The 23049-nt window shown below is 43.5% G+C and overlaps 1 protein-coding gene across 2 annotated transcripts; it reads left to right on the top strand.

Moving 5' to 3' along the window:
• The first annotated feature begins 6503 nt into the window (after positions 1-6503).
• Positions 6504-22384, top strand: gja1b (gap junction protein alpha 1b). Of its 2 annotated transcripts, XM_072499354.1 has the most exons (3): positions 6504-6762; positions 12071-12155; positions 18848-22384. In XM_072499354.1, exon 3 carries the CDS (start codon positions 18859-18861, stop codon positions 20005-20007), a length of 1149 nt encoding a protein of 382 aa, XP_072355455.1. In that variant the 5' UTR covers positions 6504-6762; positions 12071-12155; positions 18848-18858; the 3' UTR covers positions 20008-22384. The 2 variants fall into 2 exon arrangements, with proteins under 2 accessions (XP_072355455.1, XP_072355454.1); XM_072499353.1 differs by lacking the exon at positions 12071-12155 and having other exon boundaries at positions 6507-6762.
• Positions 22385-23049: the final 665 nt, after the last annotated feature.

Below are 23049 nucleotides of genomic sequence, written 5' to 3'. Positions count from 1 at the left end.
GACACAGCTCCTTATCTACCCCCTCACCCCTAGCCCAATGCCAAGTGATCCTCAATGAGCTTGGCCCTCTTACCTCTACCACTACATCTAGAGTTTTCCCCAGGATGCACATCTGAGGTGGAGGCAGCCAGCTGCTTACTTCGTCCCGTGGCCTTCAATGCCTCTGGCGGATGTCCTCTGGGGGGGGGGCTCAGTGCCGGAGGGCCCCAGCTCACTTGTCGGTGGCACATGCATAGCCGTGCCGCCTTGTCGCATATGCTGACCTCGCGAAGCGGCCCCATCAGAGGGGTGAAACTCAGTGGAGCTGGTGGACACCGTCGCCACTCCATGGGACAGGTCCGGCTTGGCACCCAGTGCCCCCTCATTCTGATCAGTGCCCATAGGGCCCTAGGGTTCACCTTGGGATAGAAGGGCAGCTGGTTCGAGCCCCGGCTGCCCCGGCATCATCTGGCTCTGCCAGCCCTGGTGGTTCCCCATGGTCCGCACCATCGTGTCAAGCCCTCGGCCATGCTCTGCACCGCCTCTGCCATGCCAACCTGGGACTGGGACAAGCTCTGCAGTGCCTCGGCCATGCCTATCTGAGAACGGGACATGTCCTGCAGGGCCTCATCAAGGTCGGCCTGGTACTGGGTGACATCCGCCAGCGAATCGGACATTCTGCCGAGACCCTTAACCATGGGCATCACTGATTATGCAAAGGCTTGGACACCTCCCTAATGGTGCTGAATTTGTGCACCAGGCTCTCAACTGCGGTCGTCACCCTTGCAATGTTGGCCTCGGTGCCACTCATTGTCGGTGCCATGTCCTGTGCCCCTAGCTTCTGGGACTCCTCCAAATGCCTATGGATCTGCTGGAGTGATGCGGATGACAGGTGTGCCGTGACTACGGTTGCATCCTCGGTGCTCTCCTCCGAAGTATTCTCCTCGGAGTTAGGAGAGAGTGCCTCCCGGGATGGGTCAGAGCCATCAGCTGGAGGTTCCGCGGGAGAATGGACATTTGGTCAGTGGGAGAGATGGGTCAGTCAGTAAGTCAATCACTACGCACGTCTGTCACTTCCCCTGGGTGGAGCCCGATGGTTCTTCACCTCTGCGGCGTCTGCCAGCCTCCGTGTGGCTGACCGATCTGTCTTCGACCATCCCTGTCATCTCCAGGACCCGTTCCTCGAAGGAGGTGAGGATTCCTATGCCTGGCACTCCTCCGCCGGTTTGGGCCCTCTCCCAACAATTGTGGGAGAGCTTTTCCGAAGGAGGCACAGAGATGGCATCGTTAGCCACGCACGTGGTTCACAATGGTGTGAGTGGGGGTGTGAAGGAGGACTTTGGGGGGTTCGAGGGGGGTGGGGAGTGGAGAAAGGGCTGGGGATCACATGGGGAGTTGAGGGGCGGATGCTCCCTGGGGAGGTGCATTGGTGTCTACTCACGCACGCTGCCCGCTGTAGGTCGTTGATATTTTTCCGGCAGTGAAGGCCAGTCCTTCTGGTCACACTCCCCAAGCTGACAGCTACCGCCACCTCATCCCAGGCAGCAGTAGCTGCCTTGTGGCACACCCTCCGGGCCCTTGGGGGAACAGGACATCCCTCTTGGCCTCCACGCCGTCCAGCAGATTCCTCAGGTCAGCATCTCCAAGTCTTGGGGCTGGTCTCCTGAGCGCCATTGCTGCGAGCTGGCTGGGGTTGGATGAGCAAGTGCAGCTTAAGTGCTGCTCGGCCTTGTTAGCGGGGGGCTGGCGAACGCGGTCCCGGCAAATCAGCTGGCTGAAGCCCGTAAGGCCTCCTTAAGTGTACCAATTAATGTTGAATTGTGTTGCTGGCCTTGCTGGGCCGAGCCCCGGGAAGCTCGTGGCAATTCCTGCTCGCTACCTCACTTAAGCGATTTTTCTGGAAAATTGTGCCCTCTGTCTTTTTAAAAAATGCTTAAAAATAAGTTTAGAGTACCCAATTCATTTTTTCCAATTAAGGGTAATTTAGCGCGGCCAATCCACCTATCCTGCACATCTTTTTGAGTTGTGGAGGTGAGACCCATGCAAACATGGGGAGAATGTGCAAACTCCACATGGTCAGTGACCCAGGGTGGAGATCGAATCTGGGTCCACGCTATGTGATGCATCAGTGCTAACCACTGTGCCACATACTGCCCTGGTCAAGTCTATGTCAAATGGGCTTGGCGCTATCTCCATTCAGAATAGCAGAACAATATTCATTCCATCGAGGGCCCTCACTGTCACTTAAACTCATTCTGCTCAGATTGAAAAGGACCTTCTCGCTCTATCTAGTTTTTGCCTATCAGGAATTTCATGGCTTTGTATATGGTCGTCCTGCAAGTGTTGAAACTGATCATCAGCCATCCATAACTATTCTAAAAAAGCCAATACACACTGTGTCAGCACGGCTGCAGCACATGGTGTTAAAGCTACAATGCTACAACTTCAATGCCATCTTCAAATGTGGTCAGGAGATATACTTGGCTGATGCCCTTTCCAGAGCTTTCCTACACACCACTGACCAGGAAAGTCATGAGGAAGACATAGACATCATGGCCATACAGGTGCTTTCCTCTTGGAGAATCCAGGAACTCAAAGATGTCTCGACAGGCGAACATCACATGCAGGCAACTTCACAATATCATCATGAGGGGTTGGTCAGAATCTTTAAGGCAGCTTCCCCACAATTTCCACACATTCTTCACCATCTGAGATGCCGTACAGGACAGACTGGCACTGCGTGGCCAGCGATTTGTAATTCTCACCTTTCTCCAGAGGTTCTACACGCAGCAGCTTTATCAATGGCACCCTGGGTTGGAAGCAACCAGATGCAGAGCAAAGGAATCTCTACATAGGCCTTCCATGTACACTGACACGGAGAGGGAGGTATCCAGATGTGCACCATGCAACGCACTCAGGATCAATAAAGCCAAATAACCACTGCACCTCCCATGGTCATATACAGTGGCTGACATCTTTGACTGGAATAGTTAACAACATTTGGTCCTAGTTGACTCATACCCTTGGTGGTTTGAACTTGACTACATGTAACACTGTAATTATCAAGCTCAAGAAACACTTGGCCACACATGTCACCTCTCGGAGGGCAGTGATGAACAACGTTTGCTAGTGAGTTCAGGAAGTTTTCGCACACATGAAGATTTTACGAGCAGCCCCCTCTACCCACAGTCAAATGACCAGGCAGAATGGGTGGTACCCTTAGCCAGGCATCTCCTAGAAACATGTGCTCAAAATCAGATTACTATGCTGTACTCCTTAGCCTGCGAAACATGTCAAAACAGGGCCTGTCCTCGTCAGCACAGCTACTGCTTTCCAGGCACATCGGGACCACAATTTCTCCTGCCAAGACTCTCTTGTAATCCAATATCAAAACCATTGTAAGTGGCGTCCTTATGAAACACCGACTAGGAGGGAAAAGGTACTATTTTGTACTGCCAAGAGACTTGGCCCTCTAACACCTGGTCAAACAGTCAGGATCCAGATCACACGTGACTACAACAGGTTACAGGTGGAACACAGTAATACCCAACAAACAATTACGTGGTTGCCTCAGAAGGTGCCCACTATGTACAAAACCAGCCTCACCTACTACAAGTATCAGAACCAGCACCAGCAAATGGCACAGTATCCCAGTCATCCAGCCTACAATAGGCCCCGACAACAATAGAAATGGAGGCTCCTTCAGCAACCTACACAACAAGCCCTGCACTCACTGGAGAAACCGAAGGAATGTCTCAGGTTGTCCACACTAAGGACACCATTCAGAAATCATCTCCAGCACAGACAGCTGGCACCACCACATGGCAAGGATGTATGACCAAACCAAACACAAGGTTCCAGGACTACGCTACAGCTTTTGTCTGTATGTAAAACAGCAAAGCAGGGCAGCACGGTGGCCTAGTGGTTAGCACGGCTGTCTCACGGCGCTGAGGTCCCAGGTTCGATCCCGGCTCCAGGTCACTGTCCATGTGGAGTTTGCACATTCTCCCCGTGTCTGCGTGGGTTTCGCCCCCACAACTAAAAATGTGCAGCGTAGGTGGATTGGTCATACTAAATTGCCCTTTAATTGGAAAAAATAATTGGGTAATCTAAATTTATTTTTTAAAAAACAGCAAAGCGATGCTGGGCGGCACGGTGACAGTGTTAGCACTGCTACCTCACAGCACCAAGGACCCTGGTGACTCATGTGGAGTTTGCATGTTCTCTCCGTGTCTGCGTGGGTTTCCTCCGGGTGCTTGGGTTTCCTCCCACAGTCCAAGGATGTGCAGGTTAGGTGGATTGGCCATGCCAACGCTAAATTGCCCCTAGTGTCCAGGTTAGATGGGGGATGTTGGTGCCGATGGACCGAATGTCCTCCTTCTGCACTGTAGGAATACTATGATTCTATGATGGGGGGGGGGGGGGGGACATCATGGGCTCTGCATAATCTGTTTCACTCGATTTAAGTGACATTATGACACCGCTACTTAAAGGATGACATGCTCTCCTTGGAGAGACAGAGTGGAAGCCTGTAAGAGCTGCTCAGAGTACTGAATGAACTATTGCTGTTAGAAGTCCTTGCCAGTGATTGCAACCCAGCACTTCCACAGCCAAGTTTAACAATGTGTTCAATACTAAAACCACGTAGGGAAAAGCTATAACTTTGTCAATTATTTGTATTTCGATCTAGATGGAGCTAAAACAATTTAGCACCAGCGAATTGGAAATGTTGAGGCTCCAAAGCGAGACTTTAAATCTACCGATGATTTTACAGGTTTTAAACGAGAGGGCGCAATAACACCACACTTTTGAGATTGTCCATTTCGCATCTATCGCAATGCCGGAATGTTCCTGCGTAAGCCGCTGGATGTTTATTCTAAGCAAACGTCGAAAGCTAGAAAACGAAATCCATTAACGAGGTTGGTTATGTTTTCGGGAAGGTGGAAAGCTTTCCTACCCGGCCAGTATGTCCAGAGGATTTGACAAATGGCTGGATTATTGCCCTGGAATATGATGAAATGTATAATTTCATGCGAATTTAGTGATCATTATTGATCCCTTCTCCACAAGATAATTTTCCAGCAATGCTTTCCACTAATCCAAAGAGCCATTAAAATGACTTGGACACATTCTCAGTGCAGGAATAACATTGAATGTAAACTACCAATTGCCAAGTTTGGTGAGTTAATAGATGTCTACTAACTTCACATTGTTGGTGAAATCAGACTCCCCCCGCCATCTACATCGATGTAGGGGAAATCCTTTTGGTCGCTATGACGACTTTACAAAAATGTCCCTTCAGAATGTATTTACCATGAGCACTACTACACCGAGAGGCCAGAATCATTCTTTCCCGTTAGAATGTTGACTTTTAACAATCATCACAGGACACAATTATTGGAATCATCAACGACACGAACTCGAAATAACTCTTTACATTATTTGGGGACAGAACTTGAAGAACTCCTGAAATTGTAGCATCTCAGGTTTTCTTCTTGCCCCCGCCCCCGCGGGTTATTTGCTGGAGAGGGGGTCACTAACCCCACACACATTTAAAGTGAGACATGGGCAGTGACTTTATTTATTATTTATTGATGGGTCTTTCTGAGATAAGAATACCCCAGGTCATCCTGTGGCGTTCCAGAATGGGATTGAAATACTGGAATCCTTTTTGTAAGACCCCTGAGAGGCGTCTGTATTTTAATGGAAAAGTCAAAGTAAAATCTATTTTACGTTGTTGGTGAGATCAAATGGGGTTACTATTTATGTTCCTTTTGAAATATTTCCCCCCTTTGTAGACTCTATTAAACTATCCTTTGAGCCGGGTTCTGGTCTGGATGATATCAGTAAATTGTTCTATTGCATTCATATTTCCCACGACAAATGATTCGATTGATGATCAATTCTCGAGGGAATTTACTTATATCATGTACATCATAAAGTGAAGTACAATTGCATTGCCACAATCTATTCAATCTAAATTTCTCTCAATATCATCATGTGTTTACTGGAACTCACGAGTGAATATCACTTTTCCCCAAAAGTATCGATAGATGACAGAGTTTCGCTCGTGGAGTCACAAACTCGTGGATTAAAGCAACAACTAATTCATTGTTAAAAAAAAACCCCACTGTACATGCGGAAATCAAATCAGAAATTTCTGGAAACACAATTATTAAACTATTGCTGTTGGAAGTCTACCAGGTCCCTGTGTATTTAAATTGCTGATTTCTGAGTCGCTCGATGAGAAATCAGAGTAAGTACTCCACAATTGTACTTTAACAGTTCACGGTTTTGTTTGAAATGTATTTGAAGTAAAAAATAAATAAATAAACGTTATTGTCACAAGTAGGCTTAACACTGCAATGAAGTTACTGTGAAAAGTAAATATTGGGTGAGTGGAAAAAAGGCTGTCGCCCGAATCGCAGCATTGGAAACCTGCTCAGCAGTTTGCACTGTGGCAATGTAACAAGCCCCCACATAGAAAAGTTGTGCGGTTCCAGCTGAGATAGACGGACCGAGCAGAAGGAGTGTGCCAGGAGGTGGGAGGTGAAATGATAAGCGGCCGCTCAAACCCTGCAACTTTCTCCAGTCCACCAGAAACCGTGACGTAAGGGTCAGATGACTCTTTAAAAACTTTTTTTGGGGAGCTAAAAGAGCTTTAAATCGGCCGGCAGGCTGGAGAGCGCGTCCTCCTTCACCTAGCAGTGCAACAACATTCGGCTGATTCGTTTCACTCCCTCCGACCTGACCAATTCCACGGTTTCTCCCAAGACTTCGCGGGTAAGTTGTGAAACTTTGTGCAGGAGTTCAGCTCCATAATCGCCGTGGATTTGAACTAGTCGAGCTGTTGGAAGTAACTTTTTCTCCTCCATGCACCGCGTGTTTTTTTTTAAAGTGATACCGTCCTTTCGGATCGACATTCATAGTTTCAAAACGATTCCTGCATTGCAGATATTGAAGGAATGTAAAGGAATGTGAAGGGGATGGGAGGAATGCCTCCCAGCTGCACAAGGTAGAGATGACTGCTAATACGGGGCAGAGAAAAAAAAACACACGACAGTCCAGAGGATTAAACTTCCCAGGCTTGAATTTACAAAACTTATTCACTTTTCCCAACCTACTGGTGCTTTTGAGAGCAGATAAAAGGGGCGGATATTACAGCTCTTTGCATTCAGTTAGAGTTCCTAGCATTTTAACAACTTAGCCCGATGTTGCAGCATCTTTGCGTGAACCAATTTATTTTTAACATCGATATTAATTGGCTTAACTCTCTTTGTAAACTTTGAAAACTCCCCTCTTGAATATAATTTCTCTTCTCAGCTCACCACCCGTCTTATCTGAGTTTGAAAAAGCATTAACTATACAACCTCGCGCTAGCTAGGCTGAGAAAGCAAATCCTCCCTCAGACAAAGTGTTGCAATTTTAACACTTGCAGTGAAGTGAAACTTTCACCGGGTCCCCGGGAGAGGCGGGCGGCAGGTGCAGTGGGCTGCGCCGTTTCACCTTCATTCTGTGCTTATGAAGTCCGTGCTACATTAGTCAATTCACATGGAATAAAGCGATATTAAAATTACCTCAGCGATGAAATACTTACTGTAATTTCCTGCACATTAATGTTCAAAGACATATGTAAGAATATACAAAGTGCGAGTAGTGCCAAGCAGGACATGTATGAGTTAATGTTAATGAAGAGCTTAGTAAGGAGCCGGTACAGATTTCATTTTAGAATCCAATACAGACCCAGAAAGATGTGGAGAGAGGAACGGTAGGGAGCACACCTCTGGTTAGCTACAGAAAGTAAAACTCCGCAATTTGAAAAGTGCACCAAAAGAGGTCAAAATCCCTGAAAAGAAATATACCACTTCTTGGGAAACACTTCAGGACAATGTATATGTTGGTAAATTATTTGTACAAATATTACATTCTGATATTAAGTACATGCTCATAGTGATTAGGTTTTAATGACAACACTCGGTACACATCTGTATTGTTTCACATCGGCGTAATTTGAATATCAAAGAAACCAAAAGAACGGACTTTAAGAATGATACTGTTCCCAGAAATGTGGCGAAAATGGCACGCAATGAGGATAGAGTGCGGTGGCTTGTTCCAGAGAGCGCATAACATAGTAGTTAATGAATAACTCAAGCGAGAATTGTTTGAGAGATCGCAGACAGTGAACCCGAGGAAAAGAAAGCATTGAATTGCAATTTTAAACCAAAGCATTCCCAAGAATGCAAACATCAAAATAAAACTAATTCAATCAACAGCGTTCTGGTGACGCTTCAAACCATGTATTTGCACAATGGTTCCGATTATGTTGCCCCTAAAGACCCATATTATGTACAAATGAATGTTACTCGCGGTAAAACTGTAAAAATATAAAAGTTGATTCATCAGTTTCCACAATTTATCATGCGCGCGTTTAACAGGATGGAAGGTCCCAATGCGCTTCACAGGAAGGAGCTCAACAAGACAAAAGATACCACGAAGCCACGTATAGGGTACGCTGGGTCAAAGAGGCTTCTTAAAGAGCACCTTACAAAGGGGAAAGCAATTGTGGGGTAATTAAAATCGGGGATGCGCAAGAGGCCAGAATGAAAGGAGTGCTGATACCTCAGGGGGATGTTGGTCTGGAGGAGATTACAGAGATAGGGAAGCGGGAGAGCATAGAGGGAACATGAACACCAGGATGAGAATTGAGGTTGGTTGACTGGGAGCCAATGTTGTTAATGAGCACTGGGGTGAGAGCGGAATGAGATTTGCTGGAAGTTAAGACGCGGCAGCAGATTTCTGGACTACTTCAAGTTTACAAAGGGTAGACACGGTAGAACAGGCCGGACTGCATTGAAATGGTCAAGCCTAAATGAATGAGGGTTTCAGCAGCAGACTAGCCGAGATGGATGACAGGAGATATTACAAACATTGGCAAAGGTGGCCTTTGACAAAGGTTGGTATGAGGTCAGAAACTCATCCCAGACACAAATAATAATAATCTTTATTCGTGTCAAAAGTAGGCTTACATTAACATTGCAATGAAGTTACTGTGAAAAGCCCCTAGTCGCCGCATTCCGATGCCTGTTCTGGTACACAGAGGGAGAATTCAGAATGTCCAATTCACCTAACAAGTCTTTCGGGACTTGGGGGAGGAAATCGGAGCACCCGGAGGAAACCCACGCAGGCTCAGGGAGAACATGTAGACTCCGCACGGACAGTGACTCAATCGAACCTGGAACTCTGGCAGTGTGAAGCAACAGTGCTAACCACTGTGTTACCATGAACAGACTGGTTTAATCTTGAACCAGGGAGAGGATTGGAACTAGTAGTTAGGGAATGGAGTTTGGAGAGGGCACTGACAAAAAAATGGCTTCAGTCTTCCCAATATTTGATTGTTGGAAATTTCTGTTCATCCTGTACAGGTATTGGATAAGCAGCCTGATAAATTAGCAACAGTGGAGGAGTTGAGCCAGGTGGTGCTGAGGTGGTACTGGGTACAATTGAAAACAAACACCTTGAGTTCAGATGATGTCACTGCGGGGAAGCAGTTAGATGAGAAAAACAAAGGATCAAGGATAGTCCTTCGGGGCAACAGCAGCAATTGTTCAGGATTAGGAAGAGAAGGCATTGATTCATATTAGTTGTGAACTTCTAACATAGCCCCCACTACTAAACCTCTGGTTCACCCCATCATATTTTAAACCAGTAACGGATATATGAAGAGTTTTCTGATTTGCTAAATCAAGTAAGAGGTGTATCAAGTTGTACACATCTTTTGTCCCTCTTATAGGACGGTCCTAAATTTCCACTGTCAAATTGTGAATATCATAGAATCATAGAATTTACAGTGCAGAAGGAGGCCATTCGGCCCATCAAGTCTGCACCAGCCCTTGGAAAGAGCACCCGACTCAAGCCCATACCTCCACCCTATCCCCATAACCCAGTGACCCCACCCAACTATTTTTTGGACACTAAGGGCAATTTAGCATGGCCAATCCACCTAACCTGCACATCTTTGGACTGTGGGAGGAAACCGGAACACCCGGAGGAAACCCACGCAAACACGGGGAGAACGTGCAGACTCCTCTCAGACAGTGACCTAAGCCGGGAATTGAACCTACGTCCCTGGTGCTGTGAAGCAACAGTGCTAACCACTGTGCTACAAGGCTGCCCATATATAATATATAGCATAATGTATAATATAATTTATTGCCAACCCATTTATGAATTTTCTCCCAAAAGGTTAATTTCCCAGTTAATTGCTTAAGAAAATATATTCAATTACATGATAGACACATTTGCTGTCATGATGGGGTGGCATGGTGGCACAATGGTTAGCACTGCTGCCTCAGCACCAGGGACCTGGGTTTAATTTCAACCCTGGGTGACTGTGTGGTTTGCACTTATGTCCAGTCTGCTTTAAGGATTTGGGCTTAGGAATAGGTGCTGATAAGGTCACTTGGAAGTCTCCCTGGCTCTTTTCATATGCCATTACTTTTACATCCACCCGAGAAGAGAGAAAGTCTTGGTTTATTGGCTCATCTGAAATTTATCTCGGACAGTGCAGCACTCTTTGTGTGCATTGAAATGTCAGCTTAATTTGTACACTTATTTCTGGAACGGAGCTTGACCCCACAGCCTGTGACTCAATAGCAAGAGTACCAGCACTGACTCGCACTCAGGTTGATACTTTTGCTTATAGAAAGCTGGTTTATCTAAATTATTTTAATAATGAAATAATTCACTTTCAATACTGTCCTTAGTCATACTGGAGTTCCACATGTAAACAGAATTTTAGATTGAGAATTGATTCTTGTGATAGTTAAATTTATGCTTTGATTTGAATATCCATTGCATTAATTGAGCTGATGCAGATTAAAAACAATACCATCAACCAAATTCCAGAACAATATTAAAATGTGCTCTTGATTATAATGATAAACACTTTTAATCTTGCCAAATGTTCCTTGTGGTTTGTTTCTGTGAACATAATCAGGTCGCTATGCCAAGACAAGACCTGTTAAGCATAATTTGCACATATTAAATTCTTGTGAATATCTTAAAATGGATAATTTCTCTATTGCTCACAGAAAAGAAACATTTACTTTTAAAAGACCGACTCATCCATCTTCCAAAGAATATATTTGAAAAACATTGTTACGATGAGGTTAGGATAGGTGAACTAACTCCTCTCTTTGTTGCCCTCCTGGGTTGGTTAAAACAAGAGTTTGAATTTAAAAAGATGATATTGTCAATTCAGTATATACATAACTGTGTGTAACTCAGTGCAAGAAGTAAGCCAGCTATGCTCCTTAAGTTAGCGAGCAAAGAGAGTTTTATTGTGAAAGCCCACTCAAGCAAAGATGGTGAAATTTGAATTCAATAAAAATCTGGAATTAAAAGTCTAATGGTGACCCATGAAACCATTGTCGATTGTCGTAGATACCCATTTGATTCATGAATGTCCTTTAGGGAAGGAAATCTGTCGTCGTTACCTGGTCTGCCCCACATGTGACTCCAGACTCACAGCAATGTGATCGACTCTTAAAATGGCCGATCAGTTCAAGGGCAATTGGAGAAGAACAATAAATGCTGGCCCAGCCGGCGATGCCCACATCCCCTGAATGAATTTTAAAAAGTCAAACTACTCTCGAATGCAATCGGCACACAAACCTCCCCCTTACAGTATGCAAAAACAAATTTCAGGAAAAAAGTATTCACCGATTGTCCAGAAACCTGTTTGAACCTGAAGGGTTATTTTCCACAGTGGCTGCTAGTAATTGTTTTTATTACTGGAGCAGCAGTCATGGCTGGTTGGTTCTCTTTTCTCTTGGAGACAGTGGTGTTGATTTGGAATCCTCCTCTTCAAACTCTCAGTTTGCAACAATGATGCCCTCCAGTGGGTTTTCAAATAATTAACAATTTATATTTGATAAGAGAGGTTTCAGAGAAAGAAAGAGGGAGTAAGGCTGATGCCCTTTCTGTTCCTGTGCCATTCTCTCTGACTGTTAGTTTAAATCCAATATATTTTACACCTAAGAGCTGGGTCACACAAAATCTCTTTCGTTTCAATGTGGACTTATCTTATTAGCCGCTGTCCCGGAGAGATCCGCCAACTTTTGAGTCTCAATAAAGCAGCTTATGTTCTTCACAAAAGAAACATAGTAGCTGCTGAGGTAAGTGTCCTCTATATTCTTTTAAAAAAGTTTTATAATATGTATTTATGTATATATACATATAGTTGCATATTTACTTATCCATTTGATGACATTATCCATAATATTCTGTTTAACACATCGCTCTATCAACATAATAAACTTAATGTGCACAAGTTACTTAAAAAAATTATTTAGTCCTTTTTCTTCCAACATTGTCCCCTTTCTTCCTCATCCCTAAACGTGTCGACCTTTTACTGGAGTACAATCCCAATTACAACCTCCAGTAGAACACTTAATTAAGCATGTTACATATGATTTTTATCATGTGTGTGATGACAGGCTAAAGTAAGGGATAAGGATCTCAGGCTGCTCTCATGCTATCTAACAAGCATATGTATTTCTAGCTGAGGTCACTGTATAGTCAGTGTTACCATTGAATGTGTTCAGGAAAAAGGCTACAATCCCTCAGATGCAGAACAAACCCTTCTCTATAAGAACTTTAAACAGAGCTTTGATGAATGGATGAGGCTATGCACTCATGGAGAAGAATGTTCTGGGCCTACCTGAGATAGAAATCTTGGCGGGCAAGGGAACTTAATTTAATGGGAGACAAAAAGTCAGTTTCCGACTGTGGTGTGAAATTTGCAATTAAGTTCTCAGAACCTTTAAAGGTGGGTCGAGCATCCTAATGATCAGTGTCAGGAAGCTAATTTGCATGCATTTGCATGGCATGCATGCTCATTAAAAGGCCAGCTCGCCAGAATTAAGTGCCCTCTCCAAATTAATTTCTTTGTGAGTGAGAAAATTTTGAGTTCAGATTCACAACTGCATATATAAGTGGTGTTCACCTGGCGAGGTGCACTTCTTCTGGACGTTGGAGTCAGTAGCCATTTAGCTTTCTTGGGAACTGCTCATAAATATCAGCCTCTTGATTAAGATTGTGTGCCGATAGTCCAAGCTGTGCAGAGGCTGGGCAATGAAGAGGCAAGGTTAGTGGGAAAGGGTGCAGGGGAGAATGGGCAAGGGAGGCAGGGTCAATGGGGAAGGATGGAACAAAGGCTGGGCAAGGGGGGGCAGAGTTAGCAGGAAAGGACAAGAGCGTGTTTAGATTGTCTGGGGCTTGTATGGAGGGCAAGCATGTCACACGTAGTCGATCCTGTTGTAGGGCAGAAAATGGGCTTCCTGGGCAGTGAGCATTGTAGAGAGATGTGTCTAAAGGGTGGGTTGGTGATGTCAAGAGTTTGATCCTAAACACTTAAATGGGAGTACTTGGTGGCTGGGGTTCAGTGAAGTCAGAGGAAGGGTGGAAGTGTTAAGATCTTGGACAGATTGTGGCTGCCAAGAGTTTACATTTTAAATCTATGATGCCAAGGAAATGGTCTCCATGTAGTCTCAAGGATCATGGAGGCAAGTTGTCTAAGATGGTGTTTTTGCACATGGCTGCCATGACCCCAGTCAGTACACCATGTCCCTATTTAGTCAAGTATGAACTGGAGGAACACTAATTTGTGGCCCTCCATGATGTCCTTCACCATGAAGGAATGGGGTGGGAAGTCATATCTAGACAGATACCTAGACATAATCATTTACGGAGAATGGAAGTTTGGAGTCAGGGCTTTGCTGCCAGCACAGTCCTTAGCATTGGTTTAAAGGCTCAGAGATGCTGACTGGATGGATCACCATAATTTGTTCACAGATCCACATGCACAGATGACATACGCTCCAGGCAACACTGCCTTTCTACTGGCTCTTGTCCAAATGAGAAAGAACCAGCACAGGTTAGCCCAGGGCTAGGAAGGGCAACAGTCAGAGCAGCAAGAGGCAGAGGGGCCACAAGAAATTCAGGATGCTGGTGACCTGGTGCCAGTGATTTCTGCAGATGAGCAAAAGGCAATATTAGAGGCTCCTTAGGATGTCCCAGATTGTGGTTGCTCACATATGCCAGCCTCTCTATAAAAATATGCGCCTGCAAGAACCTGGAGGCAATTGCATGCCGGCAATCACAAGTGCAAGGGGCTATTGACTGCACATATGTGACATTGAGAGCTCACTGGCATCAGCAAGTTACATTCATCAACAGAGCGGTTTCTACTCTTTGAACCTGCAGCTGATATGCAATCACACCAGACAAATCCTGAACGTTTGTGTGTGGTTCCCAGGAAGCTCTCACGATTCTTGCATTCTGAACCAATCCAAGATGCCACAGATATTTGAGGGATCTTTGTGATTTCAGGGCTGGCTTCTTGGGCTCGAGGGATATTCCCAGAAGACCAGGCTGATGATGCCAGTTTGAGGTCCAATGAGGAGAGGTACAATGCTGTACATGTCTCCACAAGGGCCACCACTGAACAGATGATAGGTCTCCTAAAGATACGGTTTAGATTTTGGAGACACTAATATTCCTCACAGAGAGTGTCCTAGATCATCATTGTCTGCTGTGCAGAGGCGGTCTTTCAATGAAACACATCATGCCTAGACACAGAGCTGCGGCCAATGGTGGGGCCCCATGCTGGCCAATAGCTCTGTGGACACTAATCAGAGCCTAATAGCTCTGAATTTGCTGATTGGTATCAGCAAGCAATACAGAACAACATTGGGCTCTGACTGGTTGAGTTCCTTTGAATGGAAAAACATTGTTCAAGATTGTTGACAGGTGATAGTGACCTGGAAGGAGAGAGATTATTAATGAGGGTCTCTGAAAAATATTTTTAAAGATAGCCAGGTAGGCAGCCAGTGAGCCAGCACAATGCCTGAGGTTGTCGTCGACCAGAGCTCGAGGCAAGGTGTAAGGGCCATGAGGCGCCAGCAATCATCAAGGGGAGCAGCATGGCTGAGCATCTTGACCAGGCCAGCAGGGTTGAGGAGGGCTGGGCAATGAGCTGAGGATGAGGTGAGGAGGCCAGATAGCCAGGCAGGCAGCCAGTGAGCCAGCACAACACTGAAGTTGTCGTTGAGCTGAGCTTTTGATGAGATGCGAGGGCCAAGGAGTTGCCAGGGGTCATCCAGGAGAGCAGCAGGGTGACTCGATGCCCATGTAAAGTACTGAGCAACTGAGGGTGAGACAAACGAGATAGCCAGGCAGGCAGCCTGAGCCAGCAGTGAGGCGAGCGAGGTCGTCACGAGCAACAGCAGGGGCAGCTTGACCAGGGCTGAGCAACTGAGGATGAGGCCATACCATAGCCAGGCAGTCTGAGCCAGCAGTGAGGCGAAGTTGTCAAGGTGAGTAGGGGAACTTGAACCTAGGGCTAAGGAAGGCAAAAAATACCTGCTGTTTCAGAAAATTCATGTCAAAATTAAGAAAGATCAGTCCAAGTGACACTATCAATCTTACAGTCAAAAGCACAAAAAATTGAAGGCGTGGCAAGAGGACAATGCTAAAAAAAGGCAGTTTGTCATTTTACTTAAGAAAATTCAAAGTATTGGGCAGTGCACAAACTGCACATTCATCCTCATCCACCAAAAGTATGGCTGAAATACCTGATGACTTTGAATTACTGATTTCTGGACACACATCTCCTAAAAAGTTGAACAAGAATAAGAAGTGGACTTTGAAATGGGAATGGAACCACAAGATACTGCTGATTCTTCTGCTGAAGTGAGGGAAGAAATCTATCCTGAAGCTATTACTTATGGCCAAAATCTGTTCCACTGTGCATGACAGAATATTTCATACTAAATACATCAGAAAACATAGGTAATGTGGAAAATTTGAGAGGAGCGTTTGAGGTTGGAGGCCAAAAGCAGGTTAAAGGTCTTTTAAATCCAATTTTCTAAGGGTGAAGAGAAATGGGATGGCTGAAGATAGGAATTGGTTGATTTTTTTCAGCAGTCTATTTTTCTGTTTGCAAATTATGCCCTGACCCTGGTAAAAAGAAACAAGCATTCGTCGAGTTAGAGTACTCTAACTGGAGAAATGTTTGAAAAGATCTTGCTGATCCTGAAAATTCCAAATGTCAATTTAAAGCTATGTTCAAAGATGTAAATTTTCTGGAAGAATTGTTTCTGCGCTTCCATCGGCTCAGTTTGAAAAGGAGAAAAGTTCTGAGATGAGTTGTTGCCACAGTCAAACTGCTGGATTCTTTGGGACTACCGCGAAGAGGACATGATTGTTATCAGTGTCCAATTGAAGAGGTAATTTTTTAGCCTGCCTTGAATATCTCTGTAAATGTGACAAGCATCTCAAAGAGCATTTGAAAAGTTATCAATATTATGGCTCAGGGAAGACCCAGTTTCAACAGACTCAACCTACGATAACTTCATCACTATAGTGGCAGAGTGGCTCAGAAACAATTCACTAATGAAGTAACAGATGCCAAATACTATTCCATAATAGTTTAAAAAAACATTTAGAGTACCCAATACATTTTGTCCAATTAAGGGGCAATTTAGCATGGCCAATCCACGTCGCCTGCACATCTTTGGGTTATGAGGGCGAAACCCACGCAAACACAGGGAGAATATGCAAACTCCACATGGACAGTGACCCACGGCCGGGATCGAACCTGGGACCTTGGCGCCTTAGGCAGCAGTGCTACCCACTGCTCCACCATGCTGCCCAAATTATATTTTTCATGGAGCTTTGGAACTAATGTCGAGAAGTTTACCACCAGCCAACCAGGAGTCGAACCTGGAATCTCCTGGTCTGTAGTCAGGTGCGTTATCCATTGTGCCACTGGCCCACCTATTCCATAATAGTTGATTCAACACCAGATAGGAGTAATGTGGACCAATTAACAATAATTTTAATACACGTGACCAGCGATGGTGAAGTTGGAGAGCGATTTCTTTGTTTTGTCCAGCTACAATCCCACACTTCTGAGTGTCTGGAGACAAAGGTTTTGGAAATCATAGCAAATTTAGGACTGAACATTGTCGTGGGCAGAGCTTCGATAATGCTGCAAATATGGCAGGAGAATATTCAGATCTACGAGCAAGATTGAACAATGCAAGCCCCTGTGCATTATTCATCCATGTTCCAGTAAGTCCTTGAATTTAATCTGCCCACTGAATCTTGTGAGGCAACCATACGGTTTTTGACTTTGTTCAAAAGTTGTATGTCTTTATTTCGGTTACCATGCAACATTGGAATATGTTGCAGTCACGCTTGGAGTAGGCACAGGGCAAACATTTGATGTTCAAACAAATTTGTGATCCACCATTTGATCCGCTCATGCAGCTGCTGTTTTGGCTTTGAAATGGAACAAGATTTTACCTAAGATGATGTAATTGATGATTTTGTGAAGAAAGAGCGTAGAAGAAAAGCAAACTAAATTGTCATACCAAAAAGGGATCATGTAAGAAAATCTTTAAAATATGTCCCTCTTCCATATTCTCTTGTTTAAATTTTGTTTTTCAAAAGGGACTACCATTTGTTGATTTGATATAATGGCTGCTGGTCACATACAGATAACCACCATCTCCCACTGCTCTCAAGACTGGCCTTTAGAAAGTCTCTTGCCAAACAAAGAATGGAATTTTGCCAGGCAAAGCCAGACCACTGATATTTTAATAAAATTTACAGTGGAGAAGGAGGCCATTCGGCCCATCGAGTCTGCACCGGCTCTTGGAAAGAGCACCCTACCCAACCGCACACCTCCACCCTATCCCCATAACCCAGTAACCCACCCAACACTAAGGGCAATTTAGCATGGCCAATCCACCTAACCTGAACATCTTTGGACTGGACTCATTGGACTCCACTTGATTAGACATTTGCACAGGACATTTTCTGGATCATTCTGTCCTGCACTGGCTTGTGCTGCAGTCATGTCACCAGCTGATTTTTCCATCTCATTGGCCTGTTCCATGTCTGCCCACCGGGAAGGCTGTGACAGCATTGGGGAGGAGTATTGTGTCCCGGGGTGGTGTGCCATCAGGAAGGGGGCCCTCATCAATGAAGGTGTGCACGGGGCCCCCGAACTGTAAGTTCACCTCTGCTGCTGTGCCCTTCACAACCTTGTGCAAAGGTGGGCTTGTCTTTGCAGAGGGAGACATGAAGGACCAAGCAGTCTCCTCCGATGATGAAGATGTTGAATGATATTCTGGTAACAAGGACCAGTGCCGCCATAGCCTTCCCGATCCCATCCACGGAATGAAAGGCACAAACCACAAAAATACACATATTGATCACTGCTTAACTGCTTTGGTGCTTTTTAACTGATAAAAACATGTCTGCAATTGCTGAATTGAAATCCAAGCCTACCTCCTCTCAGAATGGCAGACAAACCAGTGACAATCTAACAGCTACAGATTCCAGGCAGAGTAAGCTGCTGATGTTTATCCTTTACTATTTTGTTTCCAATCCTCTACAGGTTGGCATGCTGCGGATCCTTATTTGTAACAAACAGTATAGTTTATTCGCATGTACCTTGATTTATGACAGCTGAATTGAATTGCAGTACTTAACGGCAGCCTTGCTGGTGGTGTGATCCTTTGCATGTGCCAAACTGTGCTGACATACAGGCCCCTTGCATGCACATGGAAACCTGCAGAGTACTCCATTCTCCCGTGACCTCAGGCTTAAAGGACATTAGTGAATCAGAGGGGTTTTTGCAGCAATTGATGATAGTTTCATGGTTGCCGTTAATGAGCTAATGCCATTGTTAAATGAAATAAACAAATTAAATAACAAGCTTTGTTTTAAAATGAACAAAATTGTAAGAAAGTTTGAATTCTCCTTACACAATTACTGTCTTCTTTCTTTTGCTAAGGTTAAAGCAGAATGGGTGACTGGAGTGCTCTTGGAAAACTACTGACTAAAGCACAGTCTCATTTGACTCCGGGAGGTAAAGTATGGCTCACTGTGCTTTTCATCTTTCGTCTCTTGGTCCTGGGGACTGCTGTTGAAGCTGCTTGGAATGATGAACAATCTGCATTCAAGTGCAACACATTGCAACCAGGTTGTGATAATGTCTGCTATGACAAATCCTTCCCGATCTCCCACATTCGACTCTGGGTCCTTCAAATTATTTTTGTCTCAACACCTACTCTGATCTACCTAGCCCATGTCTTTCTCATCTCTCATAAAGAGAAAAGAATATCCAAGAAAGAAAAATATTTAAAGTTTCTCCAAGAAGAAGGTGAAGATGTTGGCCTCGCCTTGAAACAGTTAGAATTGAAGAAAATCAAATATGGTGTGGAGGAGGAAGGCAGAATTAAAATCAAAGGATCCCTTCTACATACTTACGCAGTCAGTATAATCTTTAAAATAATTTTTGAAGTGACTTTTATTTTAATTCAGTGGTGCATTTATGGTTTCAAATTCATGCTGGATGCAATTTATACTTGCGAGAGATATCCATGCCCACACAAAGTAGACTGCTTCCTCTCACGACCCACAGAGAAGACCATCTTTGTCATATTCATGTTGGTGGTATCCGTTGGTTCAGCTTTGCTGAATCTGACCGAGCTGTTCTATATTATCTTCAAATCCTTAGCAGATCGTGTTAAGCAGAACAGCCATTTATTTCAAGGTTCTCAAAAAATGGGCTTGAATCCTGTCAAAGACCCGTCCTCTTCAAAGTATGCCTATTTTAATGGGTGCTCCCCACCAACAGCTCCCATGTCTCCTCCTGGATACAAGCTTGCTACTGGGGACAGGAATATGTCCTCCTGCCGAAGCTACAATAAGCAAGCTAATGAACAGAACTGGGCAAATTACAGTACCGAACAAAACAGGATTGGTCAGGCTGGTAGCACCATCTCCAACTCCCATGCGCAGGCATTTGACTTTCATGGTGAACATCCAACCATACAAAAGCTACCATCAGTAACTGAGATGCAACCTATTGGTCTCACGGAACAGAGACCACCCAGTAGAACCAGCAGCAGAGGGAGTAGCAGGCCACGACCGGATGACCTGGAGGTCTAGCCCGACTTATTAATTCAAGACATTGCCTCATTTCTACAGTATGAATAGACACATTTCTGCAAGTGCACCCTAGGTGTTGGTACCAAGTAGTCGTGAGGTGTGTTCAATACCAACTAACATTTCAGTGGCATCTCCTTTTAAATGCAACCATGATAAGGCACAAAAATACCTCTATTCTTGAGGATGTGCACTCCAGTAAAATCATTTCAGAAAAGCCAGCTGAAAAATGTCATAAATCCTTCCAGTGGAGAAGTTTTCACTGATTTTACACATTCTTTGCCACATTCTTGCATTCTGCCAAAGTATTCCTTCAAAGCCCCTTTCAAATTTAACTTTTTTAGATATGATCTAAGCCCTGTAATAACATTCCGAGATACCATCCTGCACTTTGAAGTTTTCCTCCGTTCAGAATGAAATATCTCTTTTTTGCACAATAAGATAATTCAGTTCTGGGCGGCACGGTGGTGCAGTGGTTAGCACTGCCGTGTCACAGCGTTGAGGACCGGGTTTCAATCCCGGCCCTGGGTCACTGTCCGTGTGGAGTTTGCACATTCTCCTCTTGTCTGCGAGGGCCTCACCCCTACAACCCAGAGATGTGCAGAGTAGGTGGATTGGTCACACTAAATTGCACCTTAATTGGAAAAGCATGAATTGGGTACTCTAAATTTATAAAAATAAATAAATAAAAAAGTAATTCGATTCTGGGCACACTTCAAAATAACTTGGACAAAGATTATGTTACAAAATTAAATAAAAATCAGAAACCATGGAATTTACTTCCAATTCATATGTATCAGACTTCTCACTCTGCATTTGGAATTATTTATCCAGTAAAACACTTTCCAATGTACCTTCATATATTTCTTTACTAAGTGAATGTTTGATATTTTATGTAACTCTGTGTCAAATCACAAATTTGGCTGAATACGTTTCCAATACCATGTCCATTTTTTGACTTGTTTATAAATTAAAATATGCTCAGCTAAATAAAGAGGAACTTCATATAGTTAACACAATTAAAATCATGATTAATTCTTAGGGAATTTTAAACAACATAAAGATCTTTGTAGATCAAATAAGTGTTTTATAGACTTTTAACAAAACTATCAATTATTTTGTTCAAACATTCTTTATTTAAAGTAGACTCTATTTAAAGTAGACTTTATTTAAAGTGAGCAGTAAATGCAAAGTATTCTGGAAAAAGGTTGCATGTCGATGATTCTTAAATATTTGTATGTTTTTGAAGAATTTGTCTGATGATGTAGCCTATCTGGTGTGTGTTTCTTTAAATATCTGTGTAAGAATGTCAAGTCTAACTCCACTGTCTGCAATATGAATAATTATGTATCCAGGGAGGATACTGTGGTTTATTTGAGAAAAGTAAGAATGATTGTTAATTTGTGCAAAGCAATAGTAACTTTGTCCTTGGTGTGAATGAGAATTAAAAATATATATATTTAATCATTGCTGTGATAGAAGTTGTGGTACTGTTTTAGTACTTTTGAAGTGAAGTTTTCAGTAGTATGAGAAACCTATAGTCAATGTGCTTAGTGCTGGACTAATATTTAGTCAACAAGTAATAAAGGTATTCGCCAATATAGCATCACAAATATTTGCATTCACTGACTAAACCATATTATTCTGATCTTGTAAATAGCTTATCCATAATGTCACATAAGCAGTTCTAAAATTACAGTTCTAAGGTTTGACTTGGTCCTCATGCATCCAAGTTTTGTTTATTACTTTAGCTATAATGGCGTTTGCACTGAAACTTTATATTTGCTTAGAATGCACAATGATGCAGAAAGGTGTTACAAATTGTCAAGTAGTGTGCATGTAACTATTTATTTTGAAGCAGAAGATTCAAGTCTCTTTCCAATAGCTCATCCAAATTACTTTAAAAAAAGCACATCCATAGCTGGATTCATTTTCAGTCGCATTTATCTTTTAAAGACAATTATTGGAAAATCCCCAAGTTTTGTGACCATTTCTTAAAATAATGAGATAGCTCACTAATTTGTGCTCAGAATGCTGGAGTGCCAAGTTGTTATCTGCTGATGCCTGTTTCGGCTGTCAGGTGCACCTCTGTAGGACGATCCATAGAGTCACCCAAGCTACTGGTAAACATTTCTTGGGGGAAAAAAGTTATTAGCAATAAAGAAAAGCATATGAACCAGTGATGTGCTCACTTATCAGAGTTTAATTGTAAAGTGTTGGTCAGTGTTTTCTAGTTTTTCATTTAACATTCCATGTTAACCACTGACAAGCATCCTGACCTGTACTGAGACTTACACAATTGTTGTTACCATGGCATGTGAGCAATCTCCTGTTTATTAAAACCTGATAACTTAAAACAATAAAGTGACTTTTTCCTAAATGTCTGTTTGTCGATTTTGCTTCATGATGTTAATTTTACAGATGTTAAAATCCTCAGGTGTTTTAGTGTGAGATTCACGTCAGGCTTTTCCACTTTCCCGTCCAAATGATATCAAAGTTTCAAAACATTTTTGCTTCTGCTCATCTGCTCTGGTTTACTAGTTTCTGTTTTTTGCTTCTTCTGTAGATGAATTATGTTTTTTTTTGCCAGTAAAGTGCAAAACCTTAGGGTTCATATTTCCTCATATTCCTCATTAGACAAATACATCTTTTCAAGAAGAATAATCTTTCTTATACATGTAAAGTTTTGTTCAAGCTGTGCTGACTATTCTTTTCATGAAATAAAAATATAAATCACAATGCAAAGAGGAAAGTATTTAAACATTAACAAGTATCAATCAGTTCAGATGTGAGCATGGGTTTCCGTTGAAATATTTTTGAGAAAGAATGTGCATTGGCTTACTTATTGGTGTCATGCCTGGTATGGAGGGTGGAGGGTACTAGCTATGAGGAGAGATTGAACAAACTGGGATTGTTCTCCCTAGAATGACGGAGGCTGAGGGGCGACCTGATAGAAGTTTATAAAATTATGAGGCGTATAGATAGGGTGAACAGTTGGAAGCTTTTTCCCAGGGCGGAAATGACAATTACAAGAGGGCACAAGTT

This window comes from Scyliorhinus torazame, chromosome 4 (genome assembly GCF_047496885.1).
Source record: "Scyliorhinus torazame isolate Kashiwa2021f chromosome 4, sScyTor2.1, whole genome shotgun sequence".
Lineage (NCBI taxonomy): Eukaryota > Metazoa > Chordata > Chondrichthyes > Carcharhiniformes > Scyliorhinidae > Scyliorhinus > Scyliorhinus torazame.
The sequence above is the reverse complement of the archived record's forward strand: the minus strand, read 5'-3'. Positions and strand labels throughout refer to the sequence as shown.